The 18,851-nt window shown below is 40.9% G+C and overlaps 1 protein-coding gene across 1 annotated transcript in view; it reads right to left on the bottom strand.

Moving 5' to 3' along the window:
- LOC109301348 (von Willebrand factor D and EGF domain-containing protein-like) overlaps nucleotides 1-18,851 on the bottom strand; it is a 451,201-nt gene that overhangs the window by 280,806 nt on the left and 151,544 nt on the right. Inside the window, exon 2 of the mRNA XM_019522467.1 lies at nucleotides 14,897-15,081. Coding sequence (XP_019378012.1) covers nucleotides 14,897-15,081 — 185 coding nt within the window. The remainder of the gene's footprint in view (nucleotides 1-14,896; nucleotides 15,082-18,851) is intronic.

The raw sequence follows: 18,851 nt of genomic DNA, 5'->3' as shown, positions 1-18,851 counted from the left end.
GTTTAGGTCCCTTCCAACCCTAAGCACTATGAAACTATGGCTAGGTGTAACTTTTCATTTGATCCTGTAATTGTTATGCTCTGAAAAACAAGGTTTCTGAAAAAGGTAGTTTATGCCTTGTGCAGAACAATGCTGTTCTAGAGTGCCAAACCTTTCCAAGGGGCAAATCAATCCATGGTCTCAACTCTGCATCTGGGTAGACCCTCTATGACCATGCTGATTTTTGTTGAAGTTACTAAAGGTGCATACAGACTATACACTTAGAAGTTCAGGAGGTCAGATTGTGTAAAAAGTTGCCTGTGGCGGCATTGGTAGGTTCCAGGAGGGTTTGATGGGATTAGGGAGGGCTAGCAAGGTCTGTGATGGAGCTTGGAGGAATCAAGGTGGGTGGCTGGTGGGATCGAAGAGCCTCTCCAATCCTACCAAACCCTATTCCCTGCAGATCCCCCCCCCCCAAGTCCTGCCAAACTTCCCCAGGTCTCACACTGCTCCTGCTGCCAGTTTCACAGATGTTTGCAAGTGCTGGGAGCCTGATTGAAGTAAGTTGGGGCTAGGAGAGGGGCAGGCAGATTGTGGGGGGCTGGCAGCTCCATGTGGGGGAGAGATAATAGGATCAGGGGGCTCATGGCTCTGTGGTGGGGGAGAAGTTGGTTGGGTCTTGGGGGAGGTTTGGCAGGATCAGGGATCTGTCTTTCCCTCCATGCTTCCTCCCTCGCCTCAACCAGGGACTATTTTTAGTCCCCTGACCCTTCCTACACCCAGATGAACAAACAATCCCTGCCCCTCTGATCCTGTCCACCCCTCACCCCACCCCAGCTTACATCAATCAGGCTCCTAGCACCAGAAAATGCTGGTAAAACTGGCACTGGGGGTAGTTTGTAGGATTGGGGTAAGTTTGGTGGATGTGGAGGTGCTAGCTGGTCCAAAGGGGGTGGGAGAATTGTCCATCTGGGAGTGGGGTCAGGGGAGACTAAAATAACCTGGTAGGGAGATGTAGGGAAAGTACAGTCCTAGGGCTGGGGCAGGCAGCTGGGCTTTTCCAACCCTGGGGCTGTACTCCAAACACGTACAGGCATTCAGTTAGATCAGTCTAACCATGCTTGATCTAACTTAGTGCACCTCTCATATGAACTAAAATTAGATCAAGCTGGCCATTTTTTGCTGAATCTAACCTTCAGGGAACATCTATACAGTTCAGCACTTAGATTGACTTAACTAGGGATCAAAGCATTTAAGGTCTGCATGTGGGTGAACTAAGTTAGATTGGGCTGCCATTTCTTCCCCTATCTAACCCCTTGAATGTCTGCACACACCCTGAGGCACACAGGTGCAGGAAGTTATCAGTATGCAGCAGTTTGCAGGATAAAGGTAAACAAAGGAAAGGGGACAAAGGATGTGCACTCAAATTTTCTCACTAGGTTTCTTAGGCTAGTATTTTTTTTTAAGGTGATGTATGTTTCTTACTTACAGTCACCCTTTTTATGTATTATTTACTTATTTCCTTATTAAGTGCCACCAGAGGTCTCTGTACTGCAAAAAACCTGACATCAAAACCATCCCTGCTCCAGAGAACTTATGACCTAAATCTTTTGATTGTAAAGTTGCCTCATAGTATATTTATGAGCAGCTACAGGTAAAGGCCAAAAGGACTGGGATGATCATCTTGAAAAAAAAAATCAGTAAAGAAAGATGTCCACAACAAAAAAGGAAGAAAAATATTAGGACAAAAGAGCAAATAATTGGACTTGAACACACTCATCTACATATGTGTTTATTGACCTGTTTGAGACTGATGGGTCTCAAACTCTTTCCCTTATGCATACTGGCAATTGACTTTAAATCTATTGCTAATGTGAGTAAGTTTAAAATGAAGCCAGGGCAGATTTCACCTTACAGACAAATTAAATCAGAGACATATGGCATAAACTTTTGTGAGTTCAAGCTCATTTTGTCAGATCATGTGAGATTAGATTAAATGAACTCAGGTTTATGAAAGTTTATGGTACACAATTCTGATTTAGCTAGCCTATAAGGTGGAAGTCTACCATGCCTTCTGCCTGACATCATATTAACACAGCTAACTACCTCTCTAAGTTTAAAATGGGTATAATAACATTTACTTACCTACTTGGAAGGGCTGAGAAACCACAGTCCTGGATAGCAAAAAAGGAACAGAATTGAATAGAATTAAAGTGTTTAGAAGTCTAAAGAATACTTGTAAAGTTCTTTGAAGTCCTTGAATGCTAGGAAATGTGCACAGAGTAGTAATACTAACCAAATGCTTGTGTTTCAGGAAAGGTATCTCTGTCAAGCCCTAAGGGATGTATATTAAAGTGTTTTTAGCAACAGCACCAGAGCAGGGACAGCAAACTGTGTCCCACTGTTCAAAACACAAGCAAGAAGAACAAGCACAGACCTATAAACTTGCAGCTCACAGAATGAAAAATGGGAGTAGCAGACACAGCGCTGCTTCCTCTTTCCATTCGTATCTTGCTTTGCCTCAGGAGCAGCCATGCTACCTATTAGGAACCCACAGCTAAAATCTTCAGTCATCCCCTGGGATTGACTCACGATCCAACTAACCTGTCCAGTTTGCACTTACTCTAACTTGTCAAATAATGAAGGCCATTTGGAGACTAGGAAGGATGTGGCTGCTGTTGTGGAGAGTGTTTTCAGCACTGCTAACAAGTGCCTGCTTACAGTTATTACAAGCTACAGTGCTGCCATCACTTAGTCACTGTGTTGTTGCTGAAAAATAATATGAATAGTTTTATGATAACTAGATAATTTAACAGGCATAAATGCCAGCATCTTAAACAGTTTTGATATTTATGGTAAAGTTAGCTTAGGTTACACTAATGATTTCCCATGGTCTTCCTCCTGCTGTTTAAATGCCTTAGAGCGAATTACTGAAAGATCTGCCTTATTCATTAACGTCTTTATTTACTAGTATAATTGGCCACAACATGTCACTGTTGCTCCACTGTGGAAAGACGGCCCTTTGGTTCAGTTTCTAAAGATCTGTGCCTCAGTTTCCTAGCTGTCTGATCTGCGTTAAATTGCTTAAACTTCCTTTGCCTTGGATCTTTATCTGTAAAACCAGATTAATAGTATTTTCCAGCCTTACAATGGTATTGAAAAGATAAATTTATCAAGGTGGCACATACTGCAATATTGAGATAAATAGACAGATGCAAGTGCATTCTGGCCTTAAATAAACATGAAATGTGATTCATATATATAAATAAGTCTGTCTCCACCCTTCACTTGCAGGAAAAACAAATACCAACATTAGAAAACACCTGTCTTCTTTTTCTCTTTCTTTCTCTTTAATAAATTGTTGTGAGTGAATGTGATGCTCAGAAAAGTACAAGATCTATAATAATGACCTAAGTTAAGAAGAAGTTCCTAGTATACACAGGGGAATTACCCCCTTCTGCACTCCACTTAGCTTGAGAAAGGATACTGTGTTATCCAAAAGCTTGCTAGAAACACCACCCCACCTCCAAGTTGGTCTAATAAAAGACATCAACTCAAATCAAATGACTCTGTCTGTCATATAGCCCCAGACCAATATGGTTGACTCCAAAAGAAAACTCCTAACCTAAGAAGAATGTAGGTAATCTTTCATCATAGTCCTGACCTGCAATACCTCTGCATTTTCCATATGCAGAAAATGTTAGTCAAGTCCATTTGTGCTAAATAGCTGGCTGGTTCTGTAACATACATAAATGGGAACAGGGATGAACCCTTAGACAAATTTTACACCTGTAAGTGTGTTGATGATTCTTTCTCCCTAGGTATACCACTTTGCATTTGTCTTTGTTGAACAGCATCCTATTCTGTTCTTCCCACATTTCCAACCTGTTCAGATCCACCTGGATTCATTCCCTACCTTCTAGTGTGTTAACTTTACCCCATAATTTGGTATTAGCTGTGAATTTGGACAGAGTGCTCTCCATGTCCTCATCCAAGTCACTGATGAAGACATTGAACAGCACAGGTCCCTGGACCGAGCCTTGTGGGACTCCACTGCCCATATCTTTTCAGGTTCATACCAAGCCATGCACCACCACTTTCTGGGTGTGATCCCTAAGCCAATTTGCCATCCACCGCGCCATGTAATCATCTATGTCACAGCCGCTCAGTTTATTCATGAGAATAGGATGATGAGATACCATATCAAAGGCCTTCTGAAAATCCAAGTAAATTACATCTACCTTGACTTCTGATCAAAGCTGGAATGTAACAAGTCTGTGGCTTGCCTGGAGCCCAGATCCGAGATGTCATGGAGAGACTACCGAGGCTCATCTGGCCCTCTGACTACTACTCCATGCTGCTTATCCATGTGGGCGCCAATGATACTGCCAGGAAAGACCCTGAGCATATCAAAAGTGACTACAGGGCTCTGGGAGCAAGGGTGAGGAGGCCTGGGACTTAGGTTGTCTTCTTGTTGATCCTTCTGGACAAGGAAAGGGGCCTGGGCAGGAGCAGGTGCATCCTGCAGATCAACACTTGGCTGTGCAGGTGGTGTTGCCAGAAGGGCTTTGGCTTCTTTGACCATGGAATGTTTTTCTAAGAAGAATGATTGCTGGGAAGAGATGGTATCCACTTGATGGAGAGGAAAGAGCTTCTTCACAAACAGGCTCACGAACCTAGTGAGGAGGTCTTCAAATTAGGGTCACCGATGGATGAAGAGCAAAGCCCTGAGGTAAGTGGGCAAGCAGAAGACCTGGAAGAAGAGCAAGCAGGAGTGGGCAACAGGGAAGGTGCTCTCATACTTCCTGAGAAATCAGGGCAATTGACTAGTTACCTCAAGTGCCTGTGCACAAATGCACAGAGCCTCAGAAACAAGCTGGAAGAATTGGAAGTCCTCACACAGTCATGGAACGATGATGTGCTTGTAAAAGCAGAGCCTTGGTGGGAGCTTGCATGACTGGAGCACTGCCATGGATGGGTAAAAACTATTCAGAAAGGATGGGCAGAGGAAAAGAGGAGGAGGAGTTGCACTTTATGTAAAAGAGCCATATTATTGCTCAGAGCTCCAGTATGAAACTGGAGATAGGCCTGTTGAAAGTCTCTGCATAAAGTTAGAGGGGAAAGCAACAAGGGTGATGTCATGATGTGTGTTTGCTATAGACCAGGATGAAGTTGTACATGAGGCTTTCTTTCAACAGCTAGCAGAAGTTTCCCAGTCACAAGACCTGGTTCTCACAGGGGACTTCAATTACCCTGACATCTTCTGGTAGGTCAATACAATAGTGCACAGGGAATCCAGAAAGCTTTTGGAGAGTGTTGGGGGCAACTTCCTAGTGCATGTGCTGGAGCGGCCAACTAGGGGTCATGCTCTTCCAAGCCTGCTGCTCACAAACAGGGAAGAATTGGTGGGGCATGTAATAGTAGATGGCAACTTGGGCAGCAGTGAACAAAAAATGGTAAGAGTTTAGGATCCTGAGGAAAGGAAGGATGGAGAGCAGCAAAGTAAGGACCCTGGACTTCAGAAAAGCAGACTTCAACTCACTAAGGGAACTCATGGGTAGGATCCCCTGGGAAGCCAGTCAGAGGGGAGAGGAGTTCAGAAGATCTGGCTGTACTTTAAAGAAGCCTTACTGAGAGTGCAGGAATAAACCATCCTGATTTGCAGGAAGACTAGCAAATATGGCAGAAGACTTGCTTGGCTTACCAGGGAACTCTTCAATAAATTAAGTCACAAAAAGGATGCTTATAAGAAGAGGAAACTTGGACAAATAACTAGGGATGAATATAAGAGCATTGCTTGGTTATGCAGGGATGAAGTCAGGAAGGCCAAAGCACAATTGGAGGTGCAGCTAGCAAGGGGTGTGGGGGGTAACAAGAAGGGTTTCTACAAGTATGTTGGTAGCAAGAGGAGGATCAGGGAAAATGTGGGTCCATTACTGAATGGGGGAGGCAACCTTGTGACAGAGGAAGCAGAAAAGGCTGAAGTACTCAGTGCCTATATTCAGAGGCAAGGTCAGCTCCCAGACTACTGCACCGGACTACAGCACCAGACAGCACAGTTTGGGGAGGAGGTAAGCAGCCAATAGTGGCAAAAGAACAGGTTAGGGACTATATAGAGAAGCTGGTGGTATACAGGTCCATGGTGCTGAATGGGATACACCCTGAGGCTAGACAATCACTTAGCTGGGGTCGTTTGACCCCAGTACTCTTTCCTGCCCATGGCAGGGGGTCGGACTAGATGACCTGCTTAGGTTCCTTCCGACCCTACCAACTATGAAACTATGAAACTATGAGGGTGCTGAGGAAGTTTGCTGATGCAATTGCAGAGCCATTGGCCATCGTCTTTGAAAACTCATGGTGGTCAGGAGAGGTCCTGGATGATTGGAAAAGGGCAAACATAGTGCTCATATTTCAGAAAGGGAAAAAAGAGGATCCAGGGAACTACAGACCAGTCAGCCTCACCTCAGTCCCCAGAAAAATCATGGAACAGATCCTCAGGGAATTGATTTCTAAGCACTCAAAGGAGAAAGAGGTGATTAGGAACAATCAGCATGGATTCACCAGGGACAAATTATGCGTGACCAACCTGATTGCTTTCTGTGATGAGGTGACTGGCTTTGTGGATGTAGGGAAACTGGTGGATGCCATATACCTTGATTTTAGCAAGGCTTTGATACGGTCTCCAACAACATTCTCACAGGCAAGCTAAGCAAGTACAGGCTGGATGAAAGGACTGTAAGGTGGATAGAAACCTGGATGGATCATCTGGCTCATAGAGTCCTAATTAGTGGCTCAATGTCTAGTTGGCAGCCGGTATCAAGTAGAGTGCCCCAAGGGTCAGTTCAATGCTGGTTTTGTTCAATGCCTTAACAAACAACCTGGATGATGGCATAGAGTGCACCCTCAGCAAGTTCACAGGTGACACCAACCTGGGGGAGTAGTAGATATGCTGAAGGGTAAGGATAGGATTCAGAGTGACTTAGAAAAATTGGAGGATTAGGCCAAAAGGAATCCCATAAGGTTCAACAAGGATAAGTCCTGCACTTAGAGGATGGAACAATCTCAGTCACTAATACAGGCTGGGGGCTGACTGCCTGGGCAGGAAGTCTACAGAAAAGGACCTGGGGGTTAATGTGGACAATAAGCTGAATATAAGCCAACAGTGTGCCCTTGTTGCCAGAAGGCTAACAACATACTGGGCTGTACTTGTAGGTGTGCTGCCAGTAGGTCAAGGGAAGTGATTCTTCCCATCTATTCAACCCTGGTGAGGCCACATCTGGATTATTGTGTTCAGTTTTGGGCCCCCCCACTACAGAAAGGATGCAGACAAATTGGAGACAGTCCAGTGGAGGGCAATAAAAATGGTGAGGGGGCTGGGGCACATGATTTATGAGGAGAGGCTGAGGGAACTGGGCTTATTTAGTCTAGAGAAGAGGAGACTGAGAGGGGATTTAATAACAGCCTTCACCTACCCAAAACCGGGTTTGAAAGAGGATGGTGTTAGACTGTTCTCAGTGGCGGCAGATGATGAAACAAAGAGCAGTGGTCTCAAGTTGCAGGAAGGGATGTTTATGCTAGATATTAGGAAGACTTTTCAAACTGTGAGAGTAATAAAACACTGGAACAGGTTACCCAGAAAGGTGGTGGAATCTGTATCCTTGGAGGTTTTTAAGAGCTGGATAGACAAAGCTTTGGCAGGGATGGCCCTGCTTTGAGCAGGGGGCTGGACTAGATGACCCTCCTCTGGTCCCTTCCAACTCTCATTTTCTATGATTCTATGAAGTAATTTATTTTAACATACCGTGCTAAATTATATGCATTGATAGAGCAACAAATTTTGAATAAAGATGAGTAGTTCTGATGGCAGTCATATCACATATATGTGTTTTCTACTCTGAACCAAATTTTGCCCATGTTAGTCATGCAGATTAGTCCACAGTAGTCTGTTGGACTGGCTATGTGAACTCCGTGATAACCAACAATGAAACGAATGGGGAAATTATTATTCTAAATTCAAACAACAGCAAAATGCAAAGAGAAATAATGAGGAAAAACAAATAATTCAAAGCAAATTCTAGCTGTGAAGAACATTTGTCACATAATTTATTGGGAGGAAACTCCAAAAATGTAAATAATTGAAAATATTTAACATTGTTCAACAGTTACTACAGTTATTGCTCTTTCTAAATATAAGAGGAAACTGATACTGTCATACCAGAATATAGTAACAAGGCTAAATTCAAAACCGTGTGGCCTGGTATTGCAATACAGATGTATTGCTGCCACAAAAGGGAAGTAATTCCTAACTGCTCAGTTCGGAGTCAGTCCCTATGAATTTACTTGAATTCAGTTTGTAATCTATGTAGTTTTCAGTAATGTACTCATGATTTCCAAACTAGCAGTTTCAATTCTATTCAGCATCACAGCACTTCAGGTCAGGGAAAAATGGAGCTGGAAGGAACCTCAAGACACCATCTAGTTCAAGTACCATTGGTGTAATGCATAACCTTGGGTGCATTACTATGTTGTAACTTACTCCAAATAAAACTTCCCTAGTGCAGAAGGATCATTTCAGGTTGTCAACAATAACCCCAAAAGAGATACTTTAAAAAACAGATACTCCAGTGGGCCAAATTCACAAAAAAATCTTGAAAATCACTGAATTCAACAGGAATTCAAAACTTCTGAAGGTTTTGCCCAGTAACAAATTTGGCACTTTTCATCTTCAAAGTATTTTATACAAATATTTAATTAATCTTCATGCCATCTTTGTAAAACAAATGGATATTTTTAAGGATCTACAATTAAGATTAGGCACCCCTAGCCTTTTACATAATTCAGTTAAAAAATGTAAAAAGAAGAAATTAAATTAGTTCCCCAATTGCCAATAATAATTTAACACTTCAGTGGCCGCTTGCCACGTCTTGGATGTTATTATAATATGTTCTGTTTTATGATGTCATTTGTCGGGAGGGTTGTTATATATATATTTGTTGTTTTATTTTGCTCTTTGGGTGTCTCTATCAGGAATCCCGGTATTATAGAGGAAAACTTCACTCTATTATTCCCACACATTTGCCGATATATATATTCACAATCAAATGCAGATTAACACTTGTCTTTATCTTTATTCTTCATAACACTATACAAACTTTTGTTATCTTTAAACAGAAGTGGTCCTTATTTTTAACAATTTTATCAACTTTGTAATTCTATCTACATACTGTTCTTATTTAACCTTTCTCATTTTGGTTGGACTGAACTTGGTGTTAATAAACAAAGTCCCTTTAACTCTGCTTTGTGCGTTTATTTCCCTTTTTTTATTTTTTAGAGCATCTTAGACTCTTAGCTTCTGAGGCTGCCTATACATGTGCTTATTCACATTTTAATTAGAACCCATTGGAGCAGGCTTGATTAATCAAGTCTGTTCCGCATTCTAATTAAAATGCTCTAGTGTTACCTCATCATCATGTCTTTTAAACCTTTTAAAAGCCATGCCTTTTAAAATGGCCACAGAAGCCATTGAATGATGTTTAGCTAATGCATCCCACAGCCTTTTTTAAATGTACAGGGGTTTAATAGACATGAGGATGAGGCATTTTAATTACAGCAGCTCTTTGTGAACCACTGTAATTAAAATGCCCCTGCACCCCCACCCCCAAGCACATGTATAGGCAGCCACAGAATCTTAGAGTTGGAAGGCAGCTCAGGAAGTCATGTAGTCCAGCTCCTGGTCAGTGGAGGACATAGAACAAATGAACACTAACATTACACTTAAAATATAATCCTAAAATGTTTGAATCATAGAATCATAGAAAATTACAGTTGGAAGGAACTTCAGGAGGTCCAGCCCCCTGCACAAAGCAGGACCATCACTGACTATATCATTTCAGGCAATACTTTGTCTAGCCAGGTCTTAAAAACCTCCAAGGATAGAGACTCCACAACTTCTCTGGATAACCTGTTCCAATGCTTTACTACCCATCTAGTGAAAACATCTTTTCTAATATCTAACCTAAACTTCCCTTGGTGCAATTTGAGACTGTTGCTCCTTGTTCTGTCACCTGCCACCACTGAGAACAGTCTAGCTCCATCCTCTTTGGAACCACCATTCTGCTATGCACAAACCACCTCCCATCTTTGTTTTAGTTGGTTCCCACCTAAATAATTTAAAATGAATACAATTTTCTTTTTCAGTCTGCAGTATAAACTTTACAGAAATTAGTTTAATGCAAAACGATACCAGTATTAGCAGTTAAACCTGTGGCTGTCATGTTTCTTTTAAGTGTTTCCTTTATACATACAGGCTAAAAATCTGATTTGTGTATATACCTGGGAACCACTGCTTCACACTTGCCATTATGATGATGCTGTGTTCATATGGGTAAGAAAGAGAGAAAGGAAATAATACATTAATTAGATATACTTCCAAAGAAGTTCTTATTTTTAAAGTTTATATAAAAATTGTAATTCAAGGAGGATTTAGATTAACAAGACAAAACAAAAATAAATGTTAAAAGTGCAGCTCAGCTCGTCTGTTTTGGTTTTGCTGAAACTGTGCTTTATGAGGTTAATCAGTAGAGCATGAGACTTAAAATGAATCTTAAAAAATATAGTATATATTTCACATATGTATTAGAGAGGTAAGCTGTCATATCTGAGTTCAAAGCTTTCCTGGTTTGACACTCCTCAACCCCAATTTAGTCTTATTTGATTCACCAGTGACTAGTGCCTGAGTATAACATTTAGGAATTATTTTGTGAAGCAGGAAACAACTATTGTGAGACTTTACTCAGGAATGAGTCATTGTTAAAGTTTTTAATTCAGATTTTTTGTAAGGTTCCATATGTACATGAGGGCTGGGGACAGACATTACGCATAAACCAGTTTAAGTGATCAGAAACTGGTTTAAACCTGTAACAGAACAGATGTTCAGTGCACATAGACCAGTTTGAAAATGGCTGAAATTGGTATAAGATAAACCTAGTTGAATGCAGTATCAAACTTAAATGATTTGGGTCAAACTGGTTTATGCAATGTCTATCCCAGACCCCTTGCTGGTTTAAGTTAAACCAGACACCCCCAGCATCCTGGCATGCTCTCTGGGCTGGCTGGGGTGATAAACACCGAGTTAGGGGTGATAAACACTGGTGTCAATCCCCTGCTGGGCCTTCAGAGCCTTCTGCTGGGGCCTGGTTATGCCCCCCCTCCCCCAGCTCAGTACTGAGGAAGGGAAGGGAGGGCTGCTGTAGTGCCCTCCGGCTTTTAATCTGAGCCACTGCAGGCATGTGCTTGGATTTCTGGAATAAAACAAAATGTCTATCCACCTACAAATTGGTTCAAGCCTTGCACGTTAGACTAACTTGCAAAGATTGAATCAATTCAGGCTCAGACTTTTTGAATGTCTGTCCCTAGCCAAGGAGAGGTGGAGCAGGAGCTATAACTCTGGCAAGCTCTGGCTCTACATATGATATGCTTCAGTGCCCATTGTGTTTATATTGCAGCCTTTGCTAGAAGATTCTCATCTCATATTGTTTTCCTCAGGTTTTCATCACACATTATTCTCCAAATGTTCTACAATTCACAGGTTCTTTTTCACACTGCCCATAACTTATGTCCTTCCTGAGAATCTTCCACAGTGTTAGCAGCCAGTGCTCTTTGATTTTGTATTTCTTCCTTTCTTGTGGCCTGCTTATATTAGTCATTTAATTAAGAAGCCTGTTTCTTTATTTTTGCTTTTCCATCTTTGTCAATCAGTATTAGATCTCGCCATTTTTCCCCCTGTTGGTTTAATGATGATGCCATTTTAATTTTTCTCTGAGGACCCTTTTGTCATTATTAGCTGTGACAAGGGCTCATGGAATTTTTAAATTTTTTCTAGTAAGACTGCTGAACTAGTTTTGGGGTGTAGCATATCTCTCTGCACTCTCTTCCTCTGCTGTTTTTCCTTTGGAAGTCAATTAGGCAGTTCTTGAAGAACTAACTATAGCTCTTGAGCTATTTGCTGCAGACTTGACACTGTGGGACACAGATGTTTGCACATTTCTGTTGTCTTCTTGCTTTAGTTTGCTATTGGTAAGCAACTCAGCATTGTGACCAGGTTAATGCCTAGAGTTCATACAGGGGAGTCTGTAACTAGTATGCCTTCTGTGAAAACACGGAGGGAAAGGAAAGGGAAACACAGAAGGAAGAAGGTCAGTGTCACACTTAATTTCCTGGAGAAATTCAAGTAGCAATACCCAAACTCGAAGGCTGTCTCATTCAAAAACATTTTGCTGCTGGAGGCATAAGTTTGTGGGAAGCATCTGGATTTAAGGGCTGCTGAACCTAGAGATTTATTCCACATTTTAAGCCCTCTGCAAGATGGAATTCTCATTTTTGTTTTCTGTTTTTTCAATTTTTCTGTGTTTCTTGGTCTCATTCATAAGCGAGGGACAGTCTTTGAAGATGTTCTGTTACTTTTTAGAGTTTCAGGATGCCAGTGAAACATGGCAGTAGTTGGTGTACAGGTTGAAATCTGCAGCTTTCCCCCCTGCTCTTGGAGAGCTTCTCTTCCCCCTAAAGATGCCCGAGTCATCTGTTTTTCTCGTCACCTGACTAAGATGTTACACATAGTATAGAACCATATCCAGAGGTGACTACACCTATATTACTTTACAGAGCTGCCTATAAAAGAATTCAGAGTAAGATTTTTTTTAAATAGCTTTACAATCAACAGCTCTGAAATAAGTGGCTGGTTTTTCAAGAATTCAGCCTCCGATTACACACTTAAATGAGGTGGCCAGATTTCCTAGGGTATACCATTATCCCACATGCCTAAGTGCTTGGTTGAGTAAGGATCTGTTTCCTTTTGTTGCAGTTTAAATCCCATTTGATCTCAATTGAACTGCATGAGGTAAACCCTAAATTCATGCCTACAGTTGCTTTGAATTAAGTTAATCTAATCCATCGATAAGCAGTTTATTGTATCCATCTGATATCACCATGGTGCATCTCATAGCTTACGAAGTACATGATTGTGCTCATAATGGCCGAATAAAGCATTTTTCAGTTCTCTTTAGCAATCTTTTGCTATAACATGGGTTTTATTTGGACTCCTTTCCTTTCTATCAGAATTTGCCCTTGCCTTCTTTAATTAAAATCATCTCACTCTAGCCAATGATTGAAATATCCAATAATAACTGCTTATTAAAGAGTGGAAACTGTGCTGTTATTAATTCAAATTATTTTGTTCCAGAGGTTTTGCTCAAATTAAATGGAAAACTAAATTAAACAGTGATTTAATTAAGTGGCAAAGAGAATGAAAAGGAGGATTTAAAAGGTGAAGATGTAAAAGTAGCACATTCTTCCACTGGTGACATATAACAGGTGTAATCCTTCATCAGCACAGTGAAGCAGAGATTTGCTGCCATTCAGAGAAGAATGAAGGAACCAATGGTAAGAATTATGTTACACGATAAGAAACTAAACTAATGAATACAAGCCTGCAAACTTAAATAGAGGGCTCCATAGAGGAGATTTAAAAAAACAAAGATTGTAATGTCAGAAAGATGAATCACACAGATGAGTACTATTGAATAGTGGAAATTGCTGAAGAGTAATGACAGAATAATTAATTTTATAGAAGGAATGCACATGTACAGAGCAAGCTAAATAAATAGATTTATAAGACTTTTGAACCATTTCCTCTGTGCTAGACTGACAGCAAATGAATGAAAATTAATAATAATGAGTGGCATTAGTGCTAAGTAGAGTCATACAGTATGTATAACTTGAGGAAATATCATACCTTTTGTAAGTTAGGTTAGCAAATAAGTTTTCTTCATGCTGTTTAACCACAGTTCACAAATTTACTTTTATATAACACTGTTTGTTAAGTGCATATATGTTCTCTAGCTAGGTTGGCATATAATAAAAATATTAAAATAGGTGGTATTGTATATCGAATTTGACATCTTTAAAATGTTTAAAAATTATTAATCTATTTACCAAATAAACTATTTTGTGTGATAACATTTCTGAAAGTAATCTAACTTCATGCCATGGACTTAGTATGATACGGCACCTATTTATCTGTGGGATGAATTCGGCTATAAAGAGCATTACCAGTTTTACCAGTGTTGTTGTACATATAGATCACACAGAAAATAGGTAACTATTTCCTTCTTCTTTACTACAGAATAACATTCTGGGACACAAATTTACTTTGGTTGGCTATGAGGCAACTAGGACATTTATGCGTCTGCATGTACAGTAATCCATATTATTATTATCATCATCATCATTTTTATTATTGCAACTACTACTATTACTACTACTACTTCTTCTACTCCACTTCCTCCTACTACAGGCATTTGCTTTTTTATTTTATCTCTGTCATTTGGTTTAATTTCTGTCCCTTGCACTGGTTTTACACAAACTGGAAGGGGCTTTCTGGGTTCCTTTTTCTCCTGTGTCTGCAACCAGCAATTTGCTGAAAAGATCGTAACAATCAATAATCCCTCTGTCTTACCACAGCCACAAAGCTCCTTATAGTTCTCAGTCCCAGTGATCATGCTGTTAAACCATCCTGGTAAACCTGAAGTAAACCTGTTCCAGTTTAACTTAATGTTATTTTAACATATGTGACCAGAACTGTACAAAATATTCGAAATGTGTTCTTACCAGTGCTTTGTACAGTGCTACTAATACTTTCCTCTCATTACAAAAATATCTTGCCTTGTGTTTCTACATGTATATTACAAATGATGTGAATAATAAAGAACACGTGAGCAATATCCTCCTCAGAGTTGCATCCAACCACTTAATTTGTTATCTGCCATTGAAGTTTCCGTGGGTGAATGGGAGTAAGTGAAAGGAGAATTCATATTTTGGGTTTGTTACAGTACAGAAGTTTTAGTTCTTAATCTTTACTAACTTCTATACATTTTGTTGGCATTTCTGCAGGTCTGTTGTTGATCATAAAACGATACCATCCTTGGGGCAATGAGTGGTCACAAACCAGATCTTGGATTGCTGTTTGCTGTAATTCCAGTGAATCAAAATCAGTGCTTCGATAGGGATTGTGGAGGATCTGGTGTCCATCTGGAGAGCATTCAGGAGCTAAAATAAGTAAATAAGATAGATTACAAAACATCCACACATTGTGTCAATACTGAAAACTAATGAAGAATCTTCCCTCCCCAAACCTCAAAATGGAAGAGATTGTTTTGAAAGAAACTTTCAAATGGGGAGATTTTTTATAACACAACTTTCCATTTAGATACTTCTGTATGTTTTAATCACATATTTTGATGCTCCCTGTCTTTACAATATAGAAAACTGTTTCTGAAGTTTTCAGGAGTTTTCATTCTAAGCTATAAACAATTTGTTTAAAGTAAGGAAAAATAACATATGAAAAAAATGTAAACAAATAAAAGCAGCACAATCCCTTCCCATCAAAAAATCTAGTTATATTTAGGATGAAAACTAAGGTAACATTTTTTTCTATATGAAAAATGCTAGAAGTCATGATGTCATAATTTCTCACTTCCTTGGTCAAAGTATAGATGTTTCTAACAGGTGTTTGTAATTGGTTGACTTAACTTCAGGTTTATGTCCTTCTCCTGACTCAAACCTGGGCAATCTCCACTGAGTTTGATAAAATAATCACTAACTGACATTCTTGCATCCAGAAAGAGCACAGAACAATTGCAGATGCTTCCTCAACCTGAAGAAGGGTGTTTGTACCCAAAAGCTTGCAAAGAAGAATTTTCCCAACTATTTTAGTTGGTCTAGTAAAAGATAGTGGATTTACTCAAAAAACCTTGTCTGCCTATGTCCTTAGACCAACGTGGCTACAACCAATACTCATAAAATAATCAGAATGCTTCGCTTAGGATACAACTACTAAACCCTCTTCAGAATTGTTTTGCTCTTTCTTTTTCCAGCGAGAACTATCCAACAAAATGTACATGGATTTTGATGTCAACAGATCTGCCTTTTTTTCCAAAAAGAAAGGTTTTGATGAAAAACTTTGCCCAGTTCTATGTCATTGTAAACAACTGAAAGTGATTTACTAGCACTGTTAAAGCGTTCCAGACACAATTCTTGCCTTACCCTCCCAGGCTTGGAGGTTCTTAACGTACAGATATTGATGTTTGGAAACTCTGGTGTTGTCAACATGGAAGGTTAATTTGACTAACTCTTCATTATTGAATAGTTCTCCAGATTCATTAGAGTATTCTGAACTTTATCACTAAGAACTTGAAGTCTTCTAACGATGATATTAAAATGTGCTTGTAATAAGAAACTGATCATGTAGATGGCATCTCCTTACTCAGCTCATGTTCTGTTTTAGTTACAGAGTATACCAGTGATGTCAACTACACCGCCCATGGGCCAGATGTGGCCCATGGAACTGTATGATACAGGCAGTTGGTCACCGGACCAACCTCTTGCATCAGACCCCACCCAGCACATGGACTGGATCCAGTACCATGTATGCTGCACACAGCACAGGGAGCCAGCATGGGGTGGCACATAAAGCCCATGCCCCAGACCCCTTGTGCTACGTGCAGCACTGCATCCAGCCTGTGCACTGTGGGCAGTGCACCCCCTGTGCTGGCCCCAGGTCTTATTGAAGCAGTGGTCCCAGGGCTAGCACATGGAGTGTGCTGCATGCAGCACAGGGAGTCTGGAGCAGGGGCTGCATGAAGACCCTGGGACCAACCCCACATGCGGCCTGAAGCACATGTCAACCCTGCAACCCGCCTTGGGGTGGATTTTTCCAGCACTGCCTGGAGAGAGCAGGGAGCAAATCGGTGGAAAGCCCAGCTGCATCCACCCGCTCCCTGGCACTTGCCCAGATCCTCCCAGGGCTTCCCTGGGCCATGGGGCTGGCCAGGCACTGGGTGGGGCCTGGAGACCAGGGTGGGCACTGCTGCAGGCTGGGTGACTGAGAGAGTAAGACCCTGTGTTTCATAAAGCCAGGGAAGGTGTGTGGACTAGGACTGCAGTTTAGGGCAGGCATCTGCAGCTGAGACCCTGTGCATGGCTTTGTGGCCTCAGCATGTGTGGTGGGAGCAGTGCATGTGTGTGTGTGAAGGGGGAAATGAGGTGGGGGCTCACTTGGATGTTTGTTGCACATCCATGCTCCCAGCCAAGTTGCAGTGGCAGCTCCCAAGCTCAGCATTCACTGTGCTGGGCTCTGGCTCTGGAGTATGTTGGGGGGTACAAGTATTTTGGGAGCAATGCAGCACCCTGCTATGTGTTGCTCCTCAGCTTCTCCAGTGCCCTGCCTGGGGATAGCAGCCTGTGCCTTAGAAACTGGGTAAGAGGTAACCGGGGAATGAGCTGCAGGGACAGTGGGGTTGGGACAGGCAGAAGTGAAATGAAATTATTGTGTATGTGGGGATGCTGTATGGGAGTGGGGGGTCATTTGGTCTGGCCTGCAGACTGGCACGGCAACACTCATCAAGGTCAGATGAGTTGACACCCCTGGAGTATACCGAAAAAAGTCCAATTTTACTATATTATCACGCTAGAAACAGCATAGCTATGGATATCCTACTTCTTGCATCATCATCAGAACTATCATTTTTTGCCACTGGAGTAATCTTTAATTATCCATGCTGATGTTAGAGGCAGACAGAACATAGCAGGAATTTTATTCCAGATCTTTTACATGCAGGACTGACTATTGGCAAAATCATCTTTTGCTTTGTAAACTGAAAATACTGTATATGGAGTCACTGAGAAACTAAGGATTCAACCCCACAATGTCATTTCTCAAATGTCACTTTTCAGATTATAACCTGGCTTTAATATTTCAAAAATGACACTATGAAGTATATTTATCATTTTTATTTTGTTGACAAGATACTCAGAAGGTCAAAGTCAATCTATTCACACTAACATTTTTTAGAGATTAGTTTTATTGTGCCAATGGCAAGACAGTGGTATACAAGACAAATGTAGGCAGAATGTAGCATAACAGTACCATTATCACAGTTTTCAGAGAACTAACCTATCAAAGGGGAGAGTAATATCAATGTAATATTTCAGTTAAATTAAAATTATTGTCTTTTTTAATGTTTGAAGATAAAAGCTTTGACACTTTTACAAAAGGAAAGAACCATTTCACAAAGACGTCTAGAAAATATACACCCAGCTACATCTTGTATTATTTCAGAATTCTTTTCTGTCTATGTGGGATATGCTAAAATTGTCCTTTTTAGAAGAACGTATATGGGACTTAAGTGGTGTATATATTCTACACATAGATGAATATCACTATGTGCTACTGACATGTTAGGATGTCAGAGAATGGCTTGTGTTCCTAACATTTTTCTGGATTGTTTACCCATGTTTGTCTGTTGAAGAAAAAGTTAACAGTATCTGTTAAAATTCCTTTTTTGCAACTATGTCACTCAGTTTATTGCACCTTTAACAAGATGGATCATGTTAGGAAGCCCTAACCCATGTATTAACATTAACATTGCAGTCAAAGCTTTGTCTAGCTGGGTTTTGAAAACCTCCAAGGATGGAGCTTCCACCACCTCTCTGAATAACCTGTTCCAATGTTTTACTACCTCTTAGTGAGAAAATTCTTCCTACTATCTAACCTAAACTTCCCTTGCTGCAATTTAAGACTGTTGCTCCTCGTTCTGTAATGTGCTACCACTGAGAACAAGTCAGCTTCATCTTCTTTTGAGCCCCGCTTCAGGTAGTTGAAGGCTGCTATAAGTCCCCCCTCAGTCTTCTCTAGACTAAATAAGCCCAGTTGCCTCAGCCTCTCCTCATGTGCCCCAGTCCCCTCATCATTTTTGTTGCCCTCTGCTCTCCAATTTGTCCACATCCTTTCTGTAGTGGGGGGGAAGGGGGGGGGGGGG

The sequence above is a fragment of the Gavialis gangeticus genome, unplaced genomic scaffold, assembly GCF_001723915.1.
Source record: "Gavialis gangeticus isolate Ggan-Ray unplaced genomic scaffold, GavGan_comp1, whole genome shotgun sequence".
Lineage (NCBI taxonomy): Eukaryota > Metazoa > Chordata > Crocodylia > Gavialidae > Gavialis > Gavialis gangeticus.
Note: the sequence above shows the minus strand (reverse complement) of the source record. Positions and strands in the feature narration are given on the sequence as shown.